General features: G+C 37.2%; 2 protein-coding genes across 2 annotated transcripts; one reads left to right on the forward strand and one right to left on the reverse strand.

The window, feature by feature from the left end:
* Positions 1–509: 509 nt before the first annotated feature.
* On the reverse strand, positions 510–11,225 carry LOC125242296 (plasminogen-like). Its single transcript, XM_048151063.1, has 13 exons — positions 11,177–11,225; positions 10,657–10,687; positions 9,814–9,979; positions 9,115–9,320; positions 8,659–8,861; positions 8,155–8,221; positions 7,691–7,735; positions 5,964–6,135; positions 4,838–5,046; positions 3,051–3,244; positions 2,242–2,299; positions 1,382–1,426; positions 510–628 (listed from the first exon to the last, which is right to left on the reverse strand). The coding sequence occupies exons 1-13, from the start codon at positions 11,219–11,221 to the stop codon at positions 555–557; spliced, it is 1,515 nt and encodes a 504-aa protein (XP_048007020.1). The 5' UTR covers positions 11,222–11,225; the 3' UTR covers positions 510–554.
* Positions 11,226–15,041: 3,816 nt separating this feature from the next.
* Positions 15,042–18,989, forward strand: LOC125242291 (acyl-CoA Delta-9 desaturase-like). Its single transcript, XM_048151059.1, has 6 exons — positions 15,042–15,397; positions 15,468–15,598; positions 16,048–16,253; positions 16,669–16,854; positions 17,511–17,706; positions 18,468–18,989. Exons 1-6 carry the CDS (start codon positions 15,124–15,126, stop codon positions 18,696–18,698), a joined length of 1,224 nt encoding a protein of 407 aa, XP_048007016.1. The 5' UTR covers positions 15,042–15,123; the 3' UTR covers positions 18,699–18,989.
* Positions 18,990–18,998: the final 9 nt, after the last annotated feature.

Here is an 18,998-nt window from a genome sequence, read left to right on the forward strand (position 1 = left end):
TAGTTAAAGGAGCGAAATTCAAATTTTGTACGAGAAATTAAACATTATAATTATTATAACTCTAGCGTATGTGAACGAAAACTAGTGCGATGACCCTAATATTATATTTTATTTTCTGGCTCACTTGCACCAAACGTTTAACTCGTGGTTAGTCAAATTGTGTGTGGTCATCTGTCAAATTCCATATAAAATGGTGGGTTAACCGTGGGTTAACCCTCCATTTTCGTTGGTGCAAGTGGCCATTACTGCTTGAAAATCAAAATTAAAATGACATCTCTTCTTGATATGTCTTCCTATATTAAACTATTAATGTTTTCCGTACAAACATAATAATTTAATAAAAAAGGGCTTCTACCTAGGGCTTTTGTTCCTTTCTACCTAATTATGGAGTGACCATTACTATTGAAGTATCAATTAGGTGTGAGCTAATAATTACTAGCGCTATCAACCACAGTGTCCAATAATGGCAATAATCGTAGGAGAGAATTCAAAATAATAAGTAATAAAAAATCATTTAAAATTGTATACTAGATATTATTTATATTATAATTTATTTATTTGCACGTTTTTCCATCTTCCGAGTTTTCCTGTATCCAGTCAATATAGTTGCTAACTTTCGTGTAGACTCCTAAAACAAAAAATGTAAAATTAAAATTAAATTTGCTTGGATAAGCATGAATCTGATTCTCTCAAATCCTGATGTTTTTACGTAAGTTCAACTCAGAATCACTAAACCAAACAAAAAAGATATCCCAAAATGTTGTATGGAAAATGTAGTTAAAGTTAGTTAGCTATTTTAGTTAAAGTACAATTTAAGTTCACGCTCATACAATTAATGAACTTTAACTCATTTTTCAGTAGGTAAATATGGTGCTTTTTTCCCGCACTAGTGCACAATGTGGTTCATTTTTTGTCAGGTCGAAACTTCAGAGAGCCATCTGTACCTACTGAAAAAATTCTTACGATACATACGAGGAAAGGAAATTCGTAAGTCATGTCGAGGACCCTTCGGTCTTATTTTAATTTGTCGCTACTCATTTCGAAAATCCCTTTTTTCCGCACTTGTATCGTAATGTACTATTTAACGTTTTAGCGTAACATAATGGGTATTGTCAAAGTGGACCCCAGGCTATCCCATGAGCCGTGGCGAATGCCGGGATAACGCAAGGAGGATGATGATGTAGGTATTGGAACGGACAGTTTCGCCAGTTTAGGGCATATTTTTTATTTAATCGTTGGATGGAAAATACTGTCAATTCTAAGTAGAATGAGAAAAACACCAGGATTTATTGAGCATGGGATCATGTCTTTATTTTTTTTGTTCTGCCCAATGGCCAAAAATAAGGTCAAAATAATGTAGATCACTAATTCAATTACTTACCTGGGTATCGCGGATCAGCACAACCAATGCCCCAAGATACAACGCCTGAAAAAAAAATCAAAATTACCATTGTTAGTGCATTTTCACATTATCCGATCCGATATCGGATGTCGGAAGAATTTATGATGGCGGCATTTGACAAAGGCAAAAATTAATGATGGCGGCTTAAATGTATGGGATGTCGGTCCTACATGCATATCGGATCGGATAATGTAACGCACTAGGGCTACCTAAGTAAAAGAGCTATCTTTATAACATAATGCGTTGCTACTATTTTTGTTTAGGCGTCGAATGGGCAAGCAAAGGGAAGCGAAGTTCCTATAATCGTCTTTACACGACTAGCTAGGGGCACGCGTCCCCGAATTTAGATGTTTTCAACCAGACCAGAACAACTTCGGTAAAAGTGTAATTGGGGGTAATATAATTATGTTTTTAAATTATTTAATGAGCAAGATCGATCAAAGCCTCTACGATGCTAAGTCATGGTCCTTCGAACCATTTATCCATGGGTTAACTAACGATCCTGTCCAGTATTATCGACAAAACAAAAGCCCGGGTTGAGGATATAATATAACATGTGATGTGTGATGTGAGGTCCTAACTATGGTCTCCACCGCGAGACCCATTCCTTGAAGCTGGTGCAGATCCGCCTCCAGAACTGATGAACTTGGGCATGCTAGTTTAATGTTCGTTAAATATATTTCGGGGATTGGGATTCCCCAAAGTCAATCAAATATTTAAAGTCCTCTGTTAAAGTGTCTGTTTGCTCTGATACTGAACGTTTCGCGCATCTTTAATCATCAATGCAAATAAGTGTTTCGATGATACAGAAGAAATTTCTATTTTATTTTCAAACTTGCCTGCTTGTACGTATCTTCCACTAGTTTCAAAGACCAGAAATGGCCCGCCGCTGTCTCCCTGAAATAAAAGGTACAATAAGTTCCTCAGACGCAAACCAGTGCTTTGAAATAGAAGACAAGATTTCCCATACTGTCAGTTTCATTTACACATTTTAGTTAAAAGATTTTTTACTTTCCATATTTTATTTATCGGCAGAATTGAATCAGCACTGAGCTCAACAAACGCAATAATAAAATTTCAGCAGGACACGATTGGCACGACAGTATCTCAGAGCGACGTAGATCACACCTCTTTTTCTATTTGTAGTAATGTCATAAAGGAAGGGTAGCCTACGACGCCTCGCCTTTAGATAATCTCGAGACAATCATGTGCTAGCCCTGAAAGCATTAGATGCCTCGTTTTAAAATACGCTCACTATCACTAACGGTACCACTACCGCTATATTAGGGTGTAGATTAGAATCCGTTGCTCTGATTACCTAAACTTTATATTTAAAGCAAATTAGCGTCTTCCGATTTAACGATTTTTGTATTATAAAAAATCGACTTATTATCGAAACATAAAAGTAGCTTGGTCTGACTCTATCGATAATAAATAATAAAAAAACTGCTTGAGTATTTCATCTTTTTATAGGTGACGGAGCAAGCGGACTGTAGACAGCCATATGGCGAGGATATCCTCGGAATACCCAATTGATGTGAAATGGCGCAGGATTATAGAGCAAAGTGGCACTCTATTGTGTCGGAGACCAAGATCGTTTTCGAATCGCTGAGCCGGTAAAGTATTTCATCCATTTGACCATACATACCTGACAGCCATCTTTTCCCTTTGAGAATGCGCACATCATGGTCGGCTTCAAATGCTGCGCGAGCTTCGAGTTCATGCACTCTGCGTCACTCAGAATCTTAAGCGAAGCCTTCAGAAGCACTCTGGACGCTGAGGCCTCTGGCGCTATCCGTCCCCATCCCACTATGGTGCCTACTCGGTGGCTGAACTCTTGTCCTGGAACCAGATATAATTATATTTAAACTAGCGGCCCGCCCCGGCAACGCAAGGAGATTATCATAAAAATGGTTAGGTAGGTAGGTACTTATACTAAGTTATTCGTAAAAGACATATTCGTGTAGGAAGTAGGGCATAGCGAATGATATTCCGCTTTGTGTGGTAGGGCTCAGCACAGCGGATATCAACTCGCTCGAATCTAGAGCAGAGCCCAACTGGGGAAGTACCTACGCCTTACAGAAGACCATAGCCAAATAGCACTAAACCCTACTCATATGATTCTTGACCTGCCGGTGAGTAAGGCTGCCAGAGGGGGTGCAGTGTGCTGGTGACGGAAGGACCTACTGAACTAATTTGTCCCGTCTATTGTCCTTTGAGTAGTCGGCAACCCAAACCCTCCTAAGAACTTGTGCACTCTTTTTTGCTGTGTAGTTTTAACACGTGACCCTCCTCGAGTTGCAGGTGTCTATAGGTAACGGTGACCGCTTTCCATCAGACGGACCGTATGCTTGTTTTTCACCGACGTAGTATCAAAAAAAATGCCATCGCGGATTTTTGGCAAACCTATGAGAGATACACAATTTCGCTATACATTGTTTTGATACAGCTCAAACGGTTTAGGCAACATTTTCGATTAAAGCTCTCAGCCATGAGGATTTTGTCTGATTCGATTAGAAAATATCGTCATATTTTAACCAATTCAAACAAAATCTCAACAAAGAATCTATAGCATTTTACTATATCTCGCTCTACCCTGATCGAGTGCGCGGGCCGGCGTTATACCTAAACCTTCCTCAAAGACAGTGACATGTACAGGGTGTCCGATGGCAGATTTCTATTTTTAACTTGAAATTTAAAAAAAGTAACGGCTTAAACTAGAAACTTTATTAATATCTGAAAACATAGATAACAAATGCGGATTTAGTTATTTGAAAATAAGTAATAAATATCGTCTAAATAAATGTCGTCCATCTACACGTACACACTCCTCGAAACGGAGCCTCGTGTTTTGTACCACTCGCCGCAGCATATCCCGGGACATCCCTGCGCTCAATCTATGTGGATAAAATAAAGGAAAAATCTCTAAATTCCCAAATCTCCGACACAAAAAAAATCCGGCAAAATGTTGCTGATTATATGAGCGATTTTTTTTTATTTTAAACAAATCATCTATAGATCATGGGTTGTTATTAGATGATCGCGTGGCTCAGTAGCGACAATTTTGCTTGTTCACATGATCACTCATGTGAAAATGGGCAAATGTAACAAAATTATCGGCGTGCTAAATGACTCTAACGAATCATTAACTTAAAAAAACCGCTTTAATTGCATAAGAACGGTGGTGTTCCGACCTGACCCCTGAGACATATTGAAAACAAAATCAGCAATATTCAGCAATGCATTCCCACCAAATGTTAAAACCAAAGTTTTTTTTAATATTTTACAATTGACAGAAATCTGCCACCGGACACCCTGTACGTACATACATAAATTAAGTGCATATCCTATCTAGAGCTAATTATTGATGTAAAGTATCGACTAATGTAAAGTATCGACTGATGTAAAGTAGCGACTGCTCTACTCTTCACTTACCAGGCTCCGGCAAGCATATAGGAATGATAGTCGGTCCAAATTTCACTGGTGAGGAAAGAGTGGCGATCGCGATGTCGTTTTCATCCCTCACCGCAGTCGAAGTGAAGTTCTCGTGGATATTCACTTTGGATATGTTCCTCTTCTCCACTTCTTTTAAGTCGTCTAAGTTGTCCAAGCCAATGAACACATGCATTTCTTTGTGGTCGTCCCTTAATGAAATCAAATTTGTCTTTAGTTTAGCTAAACCGTTTAGTCGTGAAAAAGTTTTCAAAGGTTACAAACATACAACTGATAGATTATTATAATTTATTGTTTTGATTTCTGTCCTATGTTTCTATATAGAGATATGTATCGCACGCGGCAGCGATATAAATACTGTAGCGACGTTATTAATGTTGCTGCACTGAAACTGGACGCAACAGATGTCAGCAAGTTTGAAGATGACAATTACAGCTACAAGTCTGTTCGGAATTATTTTTTCAATGTTGACGCGATTGATGTCACTAACTTTAGGTATCTAACTAAGAAAATTTGTGACTACGATAATTAAACGTACTAATTTCGACAGTACTGCCACTACAAGATTCGGACCGGCAGAAACAGTAACAGCTGTAATTTAGCTACAATTATACCTTAAGTGTGAAATTTCATTTGTATAATGAATGACGTTCATTGCTGCAGTAGTGCGATTAGAATGTTCAATAGGTACGTCACTTATTTTATCAAGTAAATTAATAGTGACATCACGTGCATCAATGCCGTAACAATAATTATCGCAGTAGCAATAATAAGAGTCGTTAATAGGCGTCATCTGAATGTTTAGTCTTATGCTGCATCCACACTATAGTATTCGACGAATATTTGTATTGGATCCAAGCAAAATTAAAGAGACACCGTCACTAATATTCATCGAACCCCTAGAGGTAGATGACGCACCCCATGTTTACAAACACCACAGTAAGCAGAATTATGCCTTGCATCGTGAATACCGGCGTCTTTATACCTATGATCCATATACCTTTTCTATATGGATATGCATTCTACTCATCTGTCAACATTCTTTACTCCTAACTACTTATTCGTTTAGATAGAAATTTGCAAACTCTGCATGCACTCAGTCACTCACCATTTGAAACAGTGCCCCGCGCTTAGCACGTGTCTGTCTGTAATGATGGCGCCCCCGCAGTGCATTCGATCAACTTTGATAATCGCTACCGTCCATGGAAATGAGTAGGGCTCTGCCCGTCTCCCGCCAACTATCCGCTGGGATACTATTGTGTCCGATGGTACGCCACATTCTGCAATAGTTCGTGGTTCTATTAAGGAACACATTGGATTGTAATGCACGTGCTACGAATAAAAGCAATTTTGTACTCTTTGTGAACCACGCAAAAGTTTGTATAAAACTATGTACCTAAATCAACCTTTATTTTTATACACAGGTGTAAATATACGTAATATAATACCTACATATGAAGCATTTAATAAAACTATCGAAATATAATCACCAAGCCACGAAATGTAATCGAGTTAAAAGGATTTATACATATTTAATTAAATACCATTTACGGTTAATTTATTGTACACTATGTACGATGTATTTTTTTATATTTTATTGTTTATTTCTTATCATAATTATATTTACTGACGATGAATTAGAAGGGCAAATACTAGCTATATTTGTTATGAAAGAATTTTAGTTAAATAAGAATATTATTAAATTAATAGTTACGTCTCACCGCACTGTTGTCCATATGATGGCACGACCTAAAATATTAAAACAAAATCTTACGGGAAGTTGCATTTGGAGAGTTCTAGTTTATGTAAGTAAACAAACAAGAAATATTTTTGCCAACCTTAATATACCCTAAGAGCACTAAAACACTAAAAATTGTTTGAAACATAACTTATCCGCCTCACCACACAGTCAACACAAGAACCAACAGCACTTCGACTGCTCTGTCGCACTTATTTACGCACCACGAAGAAATTATTCACGCGATAATAATGGTCCTTTTAAATTCACCATGCCACAAGCCATAAATTAGAATAAGTATGACCAATTCAGTTCTACACTACACTATTACACTATCAGTTTTTTATAAACAAATTAACAAACACGTTCTATGCACCCACATAGTCGTCGGAGACATGGCTAGTTGCAAAACGTGTGACTGGCTGAATCGAAAATTGAATTCCGTATTTTAGACGATAATAAAACTATGACTTAGTGGCAAACATATTTCCTTATCATAGAATTTCACGCAAGTTATTACAAAACAAGAAACGGATACATATCTTGGCGTCAATTAAATTCATTTTGCGTTGTATTTAAAGGTGCCTAGAGGTACCTATACAAATTATGTAAATTAACGAACGAATATAATATAATTGGGTAGGCATTTATTTTATAAAATTTATTTATTTCTTCTCTTTGCTGATATGTTGAAGTCAACAGATCTTTGTAATAGGTAGCCTAGTTAGTGTTCCGCGGCTGGGCATAGACCTCCCCTCTTTTTCTTTACTCCACAATCTAGAAAACGTTTACACACAATATTGCCCATCTTTGCTTTCATTGTGGATCCAATCGATATACTTCGAAACAACCGTGTAGACACCTGTAGAAATAATGAAGTTATATTAATTTTGTGCATATTTTCCGTAAAAATGCTGACATATTAGTGTAAACTTACTTAACTGGCTTATGAATTATGATCTACCTACACGTGTTACGTAGATCATCAGAACTCTGTATGATTGATGCTCGAATCATCTCGAATGGGACCAAGATCTAGGCATAAGTCTTCATAGTGAAAACAGGAAAGAGGTAAAATATTAAATAATAATAATTACCTGGGTAATCTGGCATTGCACAATCAATACCCCATGACACGATTCCTGAAAGATAAGGATTTTCAATACTATAAATCAAGGGTGGATCCAAACTACGACCCTTGCTTTAGCCTAACCTACGAAAACGAACCGGGAGATTCTGAGTCCTGGGTCCTGGCTGGTACACAAATCTTAGCTAAAATATGTGTGAGTTTTGTTACTGCCTGATGTCAAAGCAAATAAAAAGTTTATTGGTTTCGTTACGTGAAAAAAACGCACTTACCTACACGGAAGAATGTTGGTTTATTAACTAATGTGATGACGAATACGTCGTTTGTTTTGTAATCTACTGATGAACGAATGATACTTACCTATCCTTTTTTTTTCAAAATTGTTTGTGTACTATTTTATATAGTTTTGAATGAGGATTGAACTCAATCACTTGGAATTACTTATATTCTAAATAAAAATAAAACGAAACTAACCAACATGATACCACTTTCTGTTATCGGTACTTTCATGCGTAGAAAACAGTGGCCCGCCACTGTCACCCTGTTGATTAAAATTAATTAATTAACTATTGTTCTAAAACAAACAATGTTATTAGTTAAATCATACTTATTTAGAAATTTAAATGTTCTACTCGTACTCGTAGATGATATTTTCCATGGAAGAGGCTATTGTAAAACTATTGTACTGTACCTAGTAGTAGTTAAGTACCTAGGTTAAGATTGCTGCGCCCTTGCAGGGTCAATATTATGTACCTAATTATGACCTAATATGTATGCAATATCTTATTTTTTTATTACTTATTTTACAAAATTGTTTGCATGTCTGATTTATTCTAAGTACTATATTAAAGTCTAGCACTAAAGATCACAGAGCAGAGCTGCGGACGAACCGACGAACACAGGGTTACCTACAGACATGATAGACAGAACCTGAAACCTTAGAAATGTTTGATAGTATGGCCGAAGCTACTTTCTCACCTGGCAAGCGTCTTTTCCATACGCGTATGCGCACATCATGGTAGAGCTGACAAGGTTGTCTTTATAAATTTGCGTTTTCCTACATTTCTCTTCTGGCACTATCTTCACTTTGGTTTCCAACAAGTGTCTCGAAGAAGTTAAGGCCCCTTGTCTTATTTTGCCCCAACCAGCAACAGTAAGGGGTAGATTTTGAAATTCCATGTCTAGAAAAAAAAATGTGTTAAGTAAATTTTCCTAATTTTATTGTTTTAAGCAACTTCATGAAAACTGTGACTTTCTATAGATAACTAGTTGATCTGATGTTAAAGCTCCTGTTATCCCTCATTAGGGTCACGGGTTCTCAGAAGAATCTTGCACTTTTTACGATTCTTCAAACTCCTTCCAGCCTATTCAAGAGCTAGTTGATCGAACCAATCAAATTTTGTCCGAACTGTATCTATGAATATTAACTAATACCTTCATCCGGCAAACAAATAGGCCGAACTTTGTCGTCAAACTTTACTCTCCTGTCGAGAGTGAGGACAGCTAGGTCGTTGATGTCCCGAACGGCGTTCGAGGTGAATTTGGGATGTTTCACGCCATTGCTTACTCTTCTAATCTCGAAGGTGTTGTCCAAGCGGTCGTGCATGCCTATGTGCACTTTGAGATCTCGATAGTGAACCCTGAAATTAAACATCGCAAAAGACTTATTCGTCGAGCTAGTAAGAGTCTCTCTAGTTATTGGTCTCTTATTATTTATTATTATTTGTCTATTCTTTCCATATCTCGGGACCATGGGGTCCCGGACCTTTGGGAGGCGTTACGTGGAGCCGAATTATTATTATTATTCTAGGAAATGTAAACAATGTGCATGTAACGCAGCTAGAATTTTGTGATACTATCCAATCAGTCACCTTGTCTTTCTGTGTGTAGGAATAGTTGTAGTACTCAGGATTGCTTATATAATTTATCTTAGTGGCAATGATCCCAATACTCGTGGATCGCGGACGATAAATACTTATAACGTTCAAGTTGAAAACTTAAAAGCATTCGACCATACACAAGAACTTGCAATTAGTAACAGCCAGCCCTAATGAAGGCTAGGCTGAGATGCCGCCCACTTTGCGATGGTTTGTGCCCATTATTCATGACGGTTGTTATTTTAGACTAGGTTACCCAAACGTGATGCAGTGGCCGGCGGTAAGGATGTGCATATCAGAGATGATGGCGCCGCCACAGTGGAGCTTGGAGCCCAGCATGAGCGCCACCAGCCACGGGTACTGGTGCGGCTGGGCTGTGGTGCCACCCACTATGCGGCGGTTTGTGCCCGCTACTCCGCATTCTGTCATTCATTCAATTGGTTATTAGTCAGTGCGTTTAGAATAGTACCCTGAAAACACGAGTCTTATATTTAAATAAAAGTTCTCTGTTCCGACAAATGAATTTGAATACCTAAGGGCAGTACATATTTGCTTATAGATATTGTGCTTGATATTAGAACAGTTTTTACTCATTGACGGTCACAATTTTCAGGATTCGTGTTGTGTTTATATGTAGATAGGTCACAACAGAATATGGCGAAAGGTTTTTCAGTAAAACACGAGGGGCAAAGGCTACCAATAGTCAAATATTTCTATAATATTACTTGTGTGAGTTTCTGTATAAGGTCATCTCTCTGTCTCTCGTATTTGTGTAAACTGATATATTTTTAGTTTTACTACCTACTTACAAAAAAATAATATTCCCTTTGTGCGAGCGGAAAATATAAGAAAGAAAAAATATTTTCATTGTTTGCAACAGACATTGTTAATCACAGGTCCATAGCAGATTTTTTCATGATTCAAAATATGCATACAATCCAAGTGCCTATAGATACATAGGTATTTACATTGTCTATTGAACGTTTATTATCTGCTGTATTTATGCAAGTCTTTGGTAGCATTATAATTTATAACTGATTTATTCTTCAATTATTATAACTGTATTTGAGAATGGAGATTTGTATTAATGCATATTTACCGCATGAATTGTTAAATTTCTGCCCGTAAGCCTAGAAAAAGAAAGGTAATAATTAACTTGCTGTAAGTTATAATTGGTTAATGAAAATGTTTTGTTATCAATGGCTAACACTTGTTAGCTTAGCTTAATTACTTGGTAGAGCGGCAAACTAGTTTCACGCTAGTTTGTTACTTTATTTCGGAACAAAAATCTATAATAATAGATTGTGCCACAAGGAAACAATGTATCACATTTACGGCATTGGAGCTTAATTATTGAATCCTGAGCGCAGCGTGAACTCAAGGTGGAATTAGTTTACTACCGTGTGACAAACTGCTTTTCACATTATTTAAAAGGTTAAAACTAAAACATATTAGTATACAAATAAAGAAAAATAGTGCATCCTTCCTAGCAGAGAAGAAAATGCATGCCCTTTTCTGGATGGGTGATGTAAAAATTGCTTTCCATTATATTATAATTATTATAAATCACTAAGTATTGAGTGACTTATGAGGGGTATAAGACTGATTAAGTAACTTACTAACTCTACGGAGAAGCAGATTATAAAAAGTTTATACGAAAACATTGGGCGACGGTACTGCTTGAGGGGAAATAGGCCAGTTCAGCATCGCTGCAAACCATTCATTGCAATAAACTTTTAATTAAAAACTGAAATTATTGTGGACTCGTGCATAGTAAATAATTTGTTAGTTTGCGTTAGCTTACTTCCTGCGTTTACATGATCATGAATACCTATTTACATTTTCACATTATTAATTAAAAACTGTAAAGACTAGGTCTATAGCGTGGTTTTGGCGTCGAATGCTCATCGTAACCAGCGGCATTCCATCCAAGGCAAAGTCGGCACTAGTTGGATGTTTTAGGGCTGATTTTTATTTCGTCGTATGTTTTACTTCTGTCCAAATGTGAGAATTTTTATAATATTTCCATTCAGCTCTTTCAACTCCGCAGAAGAAAAAAATTGTGCTACATTTTTTTTGAGAAATTATAAATAAGTGGAAAATTATTACTTTTTTCCCATTGAGTTACCATTTCTTACCTAGAACCTATTGCTCGTAACTCGGAGGAAAAAAGTGATGCGACATTACAATTTTCCAAAAAACGCTACCGTTATTGGTTTGTCTAATTTGGAATCTTGATCGCAATGAAGGACTAATTATTGCACATACAACTTTTCACATTTTCCTCTAATTTGTATGGTGAAAAATTTTATGTTTCTCTTCGTGGCAAAATTTGGTTTTGATCTACTAACGTGCCTTGAATCAATTTTGGAATCTTTCTCTTGCTTGGTTAAACATCAACTTTATCCCATTGTAAACCATATAATTATTAACGTGTACGTAGTTGAAAAACTCATAATTGAAGAGATATGCGTTATTAAAAACATTGCGCCGCCACGCCGCCTGGGGCGCGTCTTACGTCCTTCCTATACAAAATGTACTGAGGAGACGTTTTTTGAATTACATTCAGGCGGCGTGGCGGAGACGTCCGTTGCGCGCCGCAAGACATGCGTCTCATGAGTGTGGACGCTGGCTAATGAGATGACGTAACCACCTAGTATGTTTCTGCTTCTAAAAAACTGAATGATTGTCAGCCAATGAGGAGGCACACTGACATCTTATCCCGCAAGGCGGCGCCTGTGTAAGTGTCTAGCATGTCACTGTCGTTCACATGTGAGAGAGAGAGAAAAATATCTTCTCGCTCTCACGTATTAATTCTTTATCTGTGCAATAGACTACTAAGGTGGCGCCATCTGTCATAACCTTTGAGTGAGCCTCCTCATTTCTCGTGACGGAGTGTGATATGGAACTACAAAAAGTTCACTGCCGAAAATGGTTGAGTAATAAGTAGTGTTCTTTATCGAATAATTTCTATCTTCATCTTATACAGTTTATTATCAGACGACCGGTCTGGCCTTAGCGCGTAGTGACCCTGCCTGCTACGCCGCGGTCCCGGGTTCGAATCCCGGTAAGGGCATTTATTTGTGTGATGAGCACAGATATTTGTGCCTGAGTCATGGATGTTTTATATATATATATAAGTATTTGCAATGCAATGTTGGGGATTTGTTGTTTTGGTTATAATATATGTATAATGAATAGAATACCTACATAATTATATGATTGTTGTATTGTATAACATCTACCGCGGAAAGGAATAGGTATCGAGACAAACCTTATTGGTTTAACGATACTGTGTAAATTAATTAGAGATTTTTGTTTGTAATTACCTAAATAAATAATAATAATAATTTGTATATTATACTTTATATATCGTTGTCTGGGTACCCACAACACAAGCCTTCTTGAGCTTACCGTGGGACTCAGTCAATGTGTAAGAATTTCTTATAATATGTATTATTTATTTATATTCTCTTTATTCATTTTAATGCTTAGGCTAGGCTTTTTTATAATATGATTATAAAAGTAAAATACAAAACCACATACAAAACAATACAAAATATATAAACACATTATAAAAAACCTAACCTAGGGTGCCGCTAGCAGCGGGGCAGGGCCCAAGCTGCCGGTGGTTATTTATATTATTTATATCAAGTATAATCTATATAGTCAACTCAGGGAAGTTTGTGGCATGCTGTTGGGGAGGAGCGATCACATGGTCCTGGTGAGGCCTGTTACCCGGAAGGCAGGTGGATGCTCTCGAGTAGAGGCTCTACCTCTGGCTAGCCTTGGTTGGCAGTTCAGAGTGGTGGAGTCTCCAGGGGTAGATGTGAAAATTTGCCTCAGACGCAAGTTGGCGCAGTGGCTTGACATCAAGACCTTAATACATATAATTAACATTATTTATTTACTCGTAATAAATAAGTGGTTAAAAATGTTAAAATCTTACGAGTTATCGGCCTCCACGCTGTATGGAATTGAAAAAAAACGAACTAAACACAGTATTTGTATGTTACCTATACAATATAGTATTACTTACACAAAATGCCACTTACGTAAAATCTTAAAAAGTCTGCCTACTTTCTGTTAATGTCAGTGTAATTACATACATTAAGTTGGGTTCAAATTATGTAAAATATGCGAATGTTTTACAATGATGGCAAGTTAATCATTTTTTTTTCTACTCGGCAATTGATTACAATTAAGTATACAGAGTGGGGCCTGTAACAAAGGCGAAGAATTGAACGCTAGGCTATTCTCCTTATACTGATCAACATTTTTCGGCGACTTTTAAAAATAACTTGTATTTTGATTTTTATCACCTTTGAAAGTTTTTTCTAAGAGGTAATGTATTGCGAATTCTGTTAAGTCTAAAGTGTGACAGACAACGTCAATGACAACAATAATGGCGTACATTGAAGCTAATATTTATTTTGTATGAAAAATTAAAAATTTAAAGACTTCATAATTTTTAAAAGTCACTGAACAAATGTTGATCAGTATAAGGAGAATAGCCTACAGTTCAATTCTTCGCCTTTGTTACAGGCCCCACTCTGTATAATTAAACTGAACAAAGGTTCCTTTTTTGTTTGTCACTAAACAGACATTTTAATAGGTATAACACATAATGTTAATCAATTATTTGTAAAAGTTGTCCTTGCTGTTCGTTTAACCCCTAGAAAAATGAATGAAGCAAAATATGAAATACATACATTATTATTATGATGAAACAAAAACATCTATAAATAGGTTTTCAATAACATGGATCTTATTGAAACGCTTTTAGTCCATAACGTGCCTTTTTATCATATTGTAGCACTTGGGCCATGAGCAATGATCAACCTAGCACACTTAGCAGTTTTTTTAACATAAGTATATAAATAAGTAAATTTGTTTTTTATCATGCAGAAACGTCTGCGAGCGATATTACATATTTTTAAAGGCAAGGCCAAAGGTCGCAGGTTCGAGTCCTGCCGGAGGTGTGAATTTTTCCATTTTTCCTTTAATTTAAAAATATATATAAATAAGTAATTGATAACTTTTTGTTCGTTTAATTATCACAAGTCAGTTTTTAATGCATTTAGGTACCATGTGAACCTTATCAAGTTTGTGAAGGTACAACCGAACCTTGGGTAGGTATATGTAATGGATTAAGGTGATGAAATGTTTAAATATTTATGAACTCGAATGTACTTAGGTACGTACATTATGCTACTACCTCACATAATAGTTATGACAATTGATTTCAAAAAGATGTTGGGTGTTGTTGCCCATGAGTTTGGTGATGTGTCGTAGATTTTCTCAATAATATGTCTCGAATCGAATCGAATAAATCTAATTAGGTATTTACCACGAACAAGTTCACGAAATCAATTGTCTTTTGTTTTCAACCTTGCCTCCGTGGTTCAAGTTCTAACTGCAAGATTGCACCATTGTTATCGATATATAAAATCGTGCGTAATGTACATTTGTCACTACAATCATCTTACTAGATCAGTCTACACACATCGCTGATACTGGTGATTTAAAATCGGGATATTTTTAACATAACAGTCAAATAGTGGACATGACTGCTTCAGATAATTTAATATCTGCGCCAAATTCTGAGACAGATATATTTTCAAGAATTGAAGAAATGTTCGATACCGGATGTGATAAAAATACTAATGGAACTCTCAAGAAAACTCTCCAATCGTCTAAAACAATCGGAACAGACTTTTCTTACAAGCATGAAATAGTTTGGAAGAATGCCATTGGATTTTTGATCCTTCACATTTTTGCTGTTTGGGGTATTATCGTTATGTGTACTGGGGGCGTAGGAGTGCTAACACTTTTGTGGAGTAAGTACGTCAAAATAGTTATTTATGTGACTAGTGCATAATTAATTAATACCTATTATTATTTTTGTAGCATTACTCATTGGATATATAAGTACCGAAGGAGTTACGATTGGCGCACATAGGCTTTACACACATAAGTCTTTTAAAGCCAAGCCGTTGCTGCGAGCTATCCTTATTTTTGCCCAAACTATTGCCGGACAAGTAAGTAATGTTTTTATACCACTTAAGGCAAGGGCATATAAATGTGTAGAAGTAAAAAAAATCATATAACGATGACTCACGCTAGAACGACACGAGGCGGGCTGATGTGTATGAAGTCTCATGTGAACTCCGAACTACTACGTGTCTCATTCTGCAGGGGAAGTATGGTCGCGCGATAGACGATAAAATATCAGGCCGTCCCTATCGCACTTACAAATAGTGCGATAGGGACGGCCTGCTATTTTATCACTTATCGCGCGACCATAATTGCCTGCCTGCAGACTTTAATACATCGGTCCCTTTCGTCCCATTGTAGCGTGATTCAAATCTGTGAGTCAACAACCATTACCATCACATACGGATGTTTCTCAAGGTACCTATGAAATGGTGTTCTGTATTTAGAATGGTTTAAACATTCCTTCGAATAAAATAATCTTGAAATGTTTTAGAATTCGATGTTCATCTGGGTGCGAGACCACCGGCTTCACCACCGGTATTCGGACACGGACGCCGACCCCCACAATTCGAAGCGAGGATTCTTCTTCTGCCATATCGGCTGGCTCATGAGCAAGAAACACCCCTACGTTATTGAGCTTGGCAGAAAGATCGACATGAGCGATCTTGAATCTGATTGGATGGTCATGTACCAGAAAAAGTAAGTGCATACCTTAATAACTACGAGGGCCAGTTTTGTTTTTGACAAGTATAGAATAGGTATTTAATAATCAAACCTAAAAAAGAGATGGATAGGTCCCAATAATAGACCCCCTAGATTGTCTTGATTCGGAAGTCACGGTTTTTGGGCTATTTAGAACCAACTTTAATTTAAATGCTCCCGATATTGAATATTTATGGTGAAAGCTGGACTCCTAATTTCAAACTCCAACAACCAATACCAAACATATTAGCTACTCAAAAATCTATTCGTCTATTTGCCCCTAATCATATATTTTAAAATAAAATGTATAGAATCGTTCATATATTACTTACGCATCCCCGATGCAGACATTCTTGAATAACCTTCTTAATTTCCTATTATGATTACTATTTCTTTTTTTATGATATTTCAGATATTACTACATACTGTACTTACTGCTTGCTATCTTCCTCCCCGTCTGGGTCCCCGTACACTATTTTGGGGAGTCGTGGGGGAATTCCTTCCTGGTGTGCTACTTCGCTCGGTACATGATACAAGTTAATGGGACCTGGCTGGTCAACAGTGCTGCGCATCTTTGGGGAACCAGGCCTTATGACCAGTAAGTTTTTAACATATTCTTTTATCTTATTTTTTATCCTCAAGGCCAAGGCTTAAGGCTTTATTTTTCTTGCTTCTGTAGAATAAGTGCATTTTCACATTATCCGATCCGATATCGGATGTCGGAAGGGTTTCTAAGGAAAAAATCCAAGATGGCGACTTAAATGTATGGGATATCGGTCCTACATCCGATATCGGATCGGATAATGTGAAAACGCACTAAGGGTCTCCCCAAACATATGGACGCGGAATCGGCTTTCGCAGACCAAAAATCGCTGTTTAGTATGAACATGCGTCGTATCGTACCTATACCTACGGATGCGACGACAAAGCGCAAGCGTCTTCATACTAACGAACGATTTTTGGTCGGCTGGAGCCGATTCCGCGTCGATAGTATTGGCGAAACCCTAACGGCCCAGCCACGAAATTGGTCTAAGCACGACAGCGGTGAGCGGCAGCCATACGTGCGAATGAAAAGTCCCATCGCTATGTCTCACTCAAATGTATGGCCGCCGCTCACCGCTGTCGCGCTTAGACCAATGTCGTGGCTGAGCCGTAAAGGTGTAAAAAAGTCATGTGACTCATGTTAAAAAAGATTTATACCTTGATTCGTGAAAATTATCATTCCAAATTTACAATTAATATGTTATATTTTAGGGGTCTGCAACCTGTAGAGTCCTGGTTTGTCGCCTGCATAAGCTTAGGTGAAGGCTGGCACAACTACCACCACGCCTTCCCGTGGGACTACAAAGCTGCAGAATTGTCCTCCAAGTTCAACCAGTCCGCAAGAATCATTAAATATCTTGAAGAAATCGGACTCGCTTACGACTTAAAAACTGCATCGCCGGAAATGGTTTGTGATTTAGATTTCTCGTAATTCCTAAAATTTTACTAAGTATCACAACTGTAGATACCACACAGACACCCCATCTCATTGGTTCATCGTACTTACCTCAGCAATACCATTGCCATGCACATATTATTTATGTTTACTTATTCTTACTTAATATGCCAGAACCCATGTGGAGTGTGCTTTTCCCCTTCTTACTTGTCTTGGTCGTTAACGTTTCCTTTTCATATAAATCTTGTTACATTTTGTTATGGACCAATTTTCAGAATTGGTGTCTAAAAGCTCAGAAAAATGTTTGTGCTCTTGCATGTGGACTAAAGTTACCTGACTCACGCAAGCAATTTTTTATATACATTTTAAAATATTAACTGTGCCGTGTTTGTATATTTTAAAATCGCAATGTACATTAAATTAAATATAAATCAATTTCCTGCTTATAATAGTGCGCGGAGGCGTCACAAAATCGCCTATCAGCAATCTAAAACAGCCTTGCTTGCAAAGAGTGTTAAACGGGATGGCGCCTGAACTTTACAATAAGTTATTCAATTCAATAAGAGAATTTGAAAGGCCTCATTAATTAATTAGTTATGGGACTTTGCATGCTGCATGATAAGTCATATTTATGTATAGGAAACGCTGTAAAAAACTATAAGTTTTCTGTATGATATTTTTCATGCCCTCTAGCTGGCTGAATAAACTGTATTTCCTATTTGATACCATCAACTTGACTGTATTGTTGCAATTAACGATTGGATTTGTTTCAGGTGGCAAACCGAATCATTCGTACTGGCGACGGAACGCACAGCGAACTCGGTAACGACGAGGCCAAAGCTGCCGTGACAGCGCCAGGCATTTTCCACCCCCTGAACCCCTTCTATAACGTCACCTACGACCCGCCGAGCGGCGCGCTCAAACACGAGGGCCTACCGCTCTTCCACGAGAAGGATGTATTCAATGTTAATGGAAGTCTGAGAAACAGGAGTGCTAGGGCGTAAAAGAACAATGTATTTGTAAATTTTGCACGTATTATATAATAGCTAGATTATTAACTGATATGATGGATGATGACGAGCTATCAGAGAAGAATTATTTTTATATGAATGTACTGAAAATGCATAGTTATTTTTATGAAAATAATTAAAGCATACCCATATTATAGACATTGCTTGACACTATTGACATGAAAATACTAACAGCCCATTATACATTACTAATTAGCATATAATTAGGTAGGTGTATATAAGTAGATGAATAGGTATGTAAAATAAACAAAAAATCTGAAATTACTTGTGGTC

The sequence above is a fragment of the Leguminivora glycinivorella genome, chromosome 2 (genome assembly GCF_023078275.1).
Source record: "Leguminivora glycinivorella isolate SPB_JAAS2020 chromosome 2, LegGlyc_1.1, whole genome shotgun sequence".
Lineage (NCBI taxonomy): Eukaryota > Metazoa > Arthropoda > Insecta > Lepidoptera > Tortricidae > Leguminivora > Leguminivora glycinivorella.